General features: G+C 31.6%; 1 protein-coding gene across 6 annotated transcripts in view; it reads right to left on the bottom strand.

The window, feature by feature from the left end:
* Positions 1–1,403: 1,403 nt before the first annotated feature.
* Positions 1,404–7,782, bottom strand: part of LOC136854594 (uncharacterized) — a 56,523-nt gene continuing 50,144 nt past the window's right edge. For all 6 annotated transcript variants that reach the window (XM_067131040.1, XM_067131092.1, XM_067131050.1 and 3 more), the window contains one exon: positions 1,404–2,664. In XM_067131040.1, coding sequence (XP_066987141.1) covers positions 2,455–2,664 — 210 coding nt within the window. In that variant the 3' untranslated portion in view covers positions 1,404–2,454. The remainder of the gene's footprint in view (positions 2,665–7,782) is intronic.

Below are 7,782 nucleotides of genomic sequence, written 5' to 3'. Positions count from 1 at the left end.
AAACTCTGGGAAATGTGCTTTCACTGGTTATATAATATCTTTAATCCTTCACAGACATTTTTATGTTCTGGCCGGGGTTGTATCAGCTAAGTCACAACTTTCAACTTGCTACCTTTTGATTTTGATCACATGGGCACTTGTACTGACTACGACTAGTCAGGCATCACAGGAAATTGAAAAAGAAAAAAATTGGTTTCAATAAGTTTCAATGCATTTTTTCAAAAATTCAAACACGTTCAAGTGGTTTGCATAAAAATGTTCGATTGATACTAATAATTTTATCATCACAATGACACAATGAGAAATTCTTTTCACATGAAAATAATGAGCAAGCAAAAATCACATATATACTAAAAAAATTTTTAAGAGATAATACAAAATGCAGACTTGCTTTCAACTTCATTTATAATATATAAGCATTAGAAATTATTTACATGTGCAATATATATATATATATATATATATATATATATATATATATATATATATATATATATATATATATATATATATATAGATAGAGAGATAGAGAGATAGAGATATATAGATATAGATATATAGATATATAGATATAGATATAGATATAGATATAGATATATATATATATATATATATATATATATATATATATAGAGATATATATATATATATATATATAGATATAGATATATATATATATATATATATATATATATATATATATATATATATATATATATATATATATATATATATATATATATATATATATATATATATATATATATAAAATTCATTTGATCACTTCACAATTGTATAGGTACATAGCTACATACAGTATTTACACTAAAATCACAGTTTCCCAAAAAAGAATACAATTCTCTTGGGAAATATAATATTCTAATATTAAGTCCTACATTAGTCTATGGACAAAACAGAGCACACTACAGCGCAGTGTAATTAATATCTCTAATTCAGTGCCAACACCCCAAAGTCCTCTGTCCTGTGCATAACTGTAATAGGACAATGGACATTGGAGGTACAGTACACTGCTACCCTTTGGTTTTTCTCATTAAACAATATTACTGTGGTTTCATTACAGAATGCTACTGCTTCTTATACTATGTCATTTTCAGCTGGCTCAACTTCTTCCTAGTGCATCACTGTATATTTAGTCTAATGAAATGCTTACAAGAACAGCTATTACAGTTTAATGTGAAAATCTTTTTCAAAAATAGCACAAATTGCTGAGCAACCTGAAAAGTACACTTCAGAGTCACTTTTTAACAGGTTGTACAAATATTTCTACATATAAATTGTAGATTGTATATTCTTAAAACTGCAAGCAATAAACTTTTAGCCTGTCTGGCCTTTGTAAGCTGCTTGCTAATATCTTCCTGTGATAAAAAATAAAATATACTGTAATGTTTACTTTTTTATATTCATACAGGATCAAGTATGATAAAGCAATGTTTACATTGAAATTCAACAGAACATACATATAGTTATAAGGACATTGTACATTATTTATAAACCTAGTCAAATAATTACAGATGGCCCCTTGGAACTTGAACCAATGGTTCACTGCAAAGTATTTGGTACCTTTCAGATTTTTGTAATATAATTGCTGAGGGTTCCCATTTTGCTGCAAGCTAGCAAATATGGTAATAATACTTAGCAGCTAATTGCATGATTTCCCTACTTCTGGTCTACTCCAGCAACTTTCATTTCCTGAGCATAAAATGGATTAACAGAGTGGTTGTTCTCTATGTACTGTATATCTAACCTTTCTGTTAGACATGAATGCCCTTACAGATATTACATAAACTTTTATAACCATAATTGTCTATAACTTTGTCCAACTATTATTACAACAATTTAAGATATTGATGACTTTTTTAGGGGTAGGAAGGCTGAAGGCTTTGAATATAGTTTATAGTTTCTCCACACAGGTACTTAGAAACCTTTTCTTAACTTTCATTCAGTTCCTCAACCTCACCTCATAACAACATGACTCCAGCAATTACAAATGCACATAACTTGAATGTAGAATGTTGGGACCCATACTTTCTTGTTCTCCAAAGGTTAGAGTTAGATAAAGAACAAAACTTTCCATATTAAAAAAATAAAATTAAATAATTTTCTTTTATTACTTTTGAGTTAAACTTATTTCACAATAATACATTGATGAACTGAAGAGGAAATTATACCCCTTCACAATTATATCAACTTCAACTGCAGAAATGCTATTATGGTACGAGGAGATTTCAGTCCTTTTGAATAATTCTCATTCAGTTTTCAAACTGATGAGAACAATACATAATTTACAGTTACTACCATTATCACAATTCTAACAAATGCAGGAACATGTATTACACTGAGGAAACTATTTCCCATATCTGATGTCTTTTCTCTCTATTCCTGTTCAAATGACATAACAGTACAGTGTTCTGAAAATAAAAATATACACGGTGATTAGGCAATGACTTCAAAGCCATTCTCAACTTCAAAATGGCTGACTACATGGCTCTCAAAAGATTCTTGAGGAACAGCTCTTGGGAAACAAGCATTGCACATGGGACAAATTCGATCTTCATCGTCATCTAAGCCAGGTACTGGTGAAGTGCTTACGGTGCGAACATCAGGCCGACTGGAATCGTTGTCTCGACCTTCATCATCACTAACCTGGAAGCATTTCATTTATTAAATTTTAAAATAATTTAAAGCATGTATGCATTTGTTTCATTGTAACCTCATCAACCATATGTATGTCCTCATTAGTCATCTTCAAATGGCCTTCCAAATTGAGAGGTAGTGCCATCAGTGTACCTCACATGGTGCACTGTAGGCATTACTTAAGGTTCTTTGCAGCGTCCCTTTGGCCCCTAGCTGTGGCCCTTTTCATTCCTTTTACTGTACCTCTGTTCATATTCTCTTCTTCCATCTCACTTTCCATCCAACCTCTCATAACAATTGTTCCAACATTTTTTTCCACACCTGGTCTTGGGCCTAATTTTATATTCCAATATTGTACAGTATATCAGATCTGTATTAATTATGATTTTTGGAAGTGTATTATCTATGCCTGTTTTACACGTCTTTCCCAATATTGAGTAATGTGTACTTATTTTTTTATAAATGATTTGTTTAACCAAACCTCTGAACCCTTTTAGGGTTCTTCTCAGGCTGGAAAAAAAAATTTTTTTCCAGCCCGAGAAGAACCTAGAAGGGTTCAGAGGTCTGGTCAAACAAATCCTTTATAAAGAATACATAAAAATATATATATATATATATATATAAATAATAATAAAGAAAAAATTGAAATAAAATAAAAAACTGAGGGAAAAAAGGGGAGGGGGGAAAGGAAAAAAAGGGGGAGGAAATTATACTTTATTTATTAAATTAATTTTAAGAAGAGAATGATATTATTAATTGAAAAGTTATTACCTTCAGCTAGAATATCTTTTTTTATTTATTTTGTAAATAAGTATTTCTGTCATGCTACCATCTGGGACAGTCAATCAAGATATGTTTGATTGTTATTGGGATGTTACATCTTTGACAAGTTACTGGATCTGTGTGTGGAGTTGACATCAGATGACCGTGTGTGTCTGGAATGTCCTATTCTGAGTCTTGTTAAAATTACTGTATTAATTCTTTGTTTTTGGGTAGAAGAATGCCACTTTTTAACTTAGTTCTTAATTTGTCTTAATTTGTTTTGAGGGGGTGTATTTGATGAGGGGGGTGTATTTGACCAATCATTTTGCCAAACCCTATAAATTAAAGGTTTAACTGATGCTAGCCAGTCTGAAATGGGAGCATTCATAGTAGTTTGGGGAGATTGTGCAAGCCAATTTAGCAGCTTTATTTGCTTTCTCATTACCCTCAATGCCTACATGGGCTGGGATCCAACAAATATGAACTTGAAGGCCATTTGTAATTAACTGATGAATTTCCCGTTGGATATTTTGGACAAGGTGATTATTTGATTTAAATGATCCTACTGCTTAAATTGCACTTCTTGAGTTGCTCAATATGAGTGCTGAAGGAATTCTTTTTTTCGATATAATGTGGAGAGCCAATTTTATGGCTGTTAATTCAGCTGTAAATACTGATGATTTTAGGGGAAGGCCCAATTGGATAGTTTCATCACTTGAATAGGCTGATGAGCCCACTCTAGCTTCATTTTTAGATCCATCTGTATAGATTATGAAGGGATTACCCTTCCGTCTTACGTGTTCCATGGCATGTTGATGGTACATTTCTGTGTTTAACATATATTTTTTTAAAAGATATGATAAATATGTGCATATTTTTGCCCATCTTAGTGTCCATGGTATCATTGACTTATTTCTTGGGTAAATTTGGGTATCATGTTATGTAAATTCAATAGATGATTAGTTTTTTTAGTAAATGAGTTTTGATTTGGGTTATTATTTGTATTTTGATTATTGAGAAATTTATTTGATACAGAAGATGTGCCTGCTTGAAGGGATAAACCTCTTCTTAAAGTAATTAGATCTCTGCAATATTTTAGAGGCAGCTGGCCTGCTTCTGCTAGGATAGAGACAGTTGGAGATGAGCGGAAGGCTCCTGTACATATACGAACTCCCTTGTGATGTAAAGCATCCTAGAGATTTTAGAGTTGCTTCTGAGGCAGTTGAATAAATTGGACAGCTATAATTTATAATTGATAGTACTGTTGCATTGTACAACATTAACATTGTACAGTATCTCATCCTGCACCCCATTTGGTCCTGAGAGATTTCCTTTAATAATTTAAGGGCTTTAGATCCTTTGGCTTTGATATATTTGATATGATCTTTCCAATTTGAATGATCAAAAATTATACCCAAATATTTAACACTGTTGCACATGTTTATCTCTTCATCATAAAGATATATAACTTAATGGTTGTTGTTTCAACCATCTTTTGTCTTTGTAGAAGACAATGCCATTTGTTTTAATTACCGACAACTTGAAACCTATGGAATTAGTCCAAGTGGTTATATTATTTATTGCTATATTAAGTATTGTTTGAGCATGTCTCAGAGAATAACTTGAATAATATATTACAAATTCATCCACATACAAACTATTTTGTACACCCTCAGGCAGGTTCACAGTAATATCATCTATTGCCAGGGCAAATTAGATGCAGCTCAAAACACTGCCTTGAGGGATACCCTCCTCTTGTGTGCAGGAATTTGAATATGTATTTTCTATGCTTACTTGAAATGTACGATTTGTTAAAAAATTGTTGATAAATATTGGAAGGTGACCTTGAATATCAGATTTATGGAGTTTCTGCATAATATTGCATCTCCATGTGGTATCATACGCTTTTTCTATATCAAAGAAAATAGCCACTGTCAGCTTTTTCTTTTCAAATCATTTTTAATATGATCTTCTAATTGAGTTAATGGGTCTAGTGTAGATCTACCAGCTATTGATCCCAATTGGGTAGGTGATAAAATTGTGTGTTTTGTTATAACACTTATTAATCTCAAACTAACCATTTTCTCCAACAGTTTGCACAAGCAACTTGTTAGAGATATTGGCCTATAATTAGTGGGGTTGCTAGTGTCTTTTCCTGGTTTACTGATGGGTATGATTATTGCATGTCTCCACTTAGTTGGGAAGACATGCCTTAGCCATGACCCGGAGCTGATGATCGACATGATTTTAGGGCAAAATTAAATTTACTTATATTGAATTCTTGATTATAATCAAGGTCCTCATCAGTTTCAAAATTACGTGAATGATTCATTTTTTGTGCTCTAATTCTTTTGAAGTGTTCATCTAAATTAGAAAAAGCACTAATATCTTCTATATGTTTGGCTAATATATTTGAAATATCTTGTAGGTTATGATTTAGTTTGCCATTATATTGTGTTGGGCTTCTAGGTGGTCTGATATGTTTACCATTGATTTTATGAATTTTGTGCCATATTTTCTTAACTGACGTATTTGGTAACAACTCTGAAATATAATTTTTCCACGATTGAGCTTTTTCTAATATTATTGTTTTTTGAAACTTTGCATTATATTTATTGTAAAGTGGTTTAATGTGACCATTAGTTATATTTATAACTATTACCTTGTTTAGTTTGTTTATATTAAAAGGGCCTTTATTAAGGATGTTTAATCTAGACTTTAGTCTATTCAAATTAAGTGCCAGAGTGTGTTTGGTTTGATTTAAGAGATATAAATTGTTAGACCACCATGGAACGGTGGATATATGAGGAGTTGAAGAAGTTTTGGGGATGCATTTATCTACAGCATCGATTATAAAACTGGAAAAGATATCATTTGTGACATCATTGTTTTGATTTAGTGGAAAGAGGAATATTTCTAGTTTGTAAATTATATTTATCCCAATCAGCTTTCATTAAGTTATATTTTATGGGAAATGATCGTTTTTTGTTGTTCAAGTAATTCAAAACAATTGGAAAGTGATCACTTGTGTATGTATCATCTAGGAAATTCCATTCCAATTTTTTGGTTAATTCCAGTGAGCATAATGAAATATTTATTGAGGAGAAAGTTAAATGAGTTTTTGAGGAGTACGTTGATGAATCACTTTCATTCAGACAATGTAAATTCTGATCATTTATGCAATTTTCAATGTTTGTGCTGGCCAAGTTACTAGCATGTGTGCTGTCCCATAATGCATTATGGGCATTAAAGTTGCCTATCATCAGTAGGGGGCCACTTACATTATTTAGTATTTGTGGTAAATCACTAAAGTTTGAGTTAAAATTTGGCTGATTATATAGATTTAGAATAGAGATAATTTGTTTGTCTAGCATATGCAATTTGATTGCAGTTATTTGATATGACAATGATGTAATATTTAAGGGTTCATAAGTTGAATTGTTATGAACATATATAGCTGTTCCTAGCTTGCCATCCACTATTGGTGAGTAGCAAGCTAATTTATAGTTTCTAAAGTTATTTGGAGTTGTGCCAATATACTGCAGACATATGCAAATAGGTTTATGTTCCTTTAGTATTCTCAGGATTTCACCTAGCCGAAGCCGAGTAGAAAATCCATTCATGTTCCATTGAATGATTTTATTGGTCATTGTTTGGTGGAATTGGAGTTAAATTTTGTAAGTTAATTGCTGATTTAGCTATAGCTCATAACATTTTAAGGGAGTTTGTGTTACTTTATGGTTTCTTTGTAACTTGATTTGATTGCTGAATATTTGATGCATTGATCAGTTCTTCTTCATATTTCCTTATTAGCAAATCTAATTGAGTTTTGATCATGTTTCTTTTAAGTTTTAAGGATTCCGAGCATAGTTCGCCACCTTGATGGAATGTTGAAGGGCATTTTCGGAACCTAGTAAAGTTACTTACGAAATTTTGCATTACATTTTCATTTTTGTTAGGCAAACGATTGTACGTTATGATGAAACACTCTTGACATCTGCAAGATAAATCATGCTCCAAGTGTTGAAGGAATGGTTCTCATCTCTGGGTCCCAATTATGTTTCCATTATTGGATGTTGAAATATTTTTGTTGGGAATTTCTGGTGTAGGATCTCCGATGTGCTGGTATAAGATTTTGATTTGAATTTTTAGTTTTATTATTATTATAATTCTTTGGTCTTGTTGACGGTTGATTTGATGTGGTTGTGATTTGATGAATTTTGGGGGTTTCTGATTTTTCAGTGGGATGTTTAATTGAAGATTTCTTCGTTGATTTTGGTGATGAGAGTACAGTACAGAAGAGTTAGATGATTTATCCTTATTTGGGGAATCATTATTTATATTTGTCTTGGATTGTGGAACGCT

This window comes from Macrobrachium rosenbergii, chromosome 3 (assembly GCF_040412425.1).
Source record: "Macrobrachium rosenbergii isolate ZJJX-2024 chromosome 3, ASM4041242v1, whole genome shotgun sequence".
NCBI classification, from domain to species: Eukaryota; Metazoa; Arthropoda; class Malacostraca; order Decapoda; family Palaemonidae; genus Macrobrachium; species Macrobrachium rosenbergii.
The sequence above is the reverse complement of the archived record's forward strand: the minus strand, read 5'-3'. Positions and strand labels throughout refer to the sequence as shown.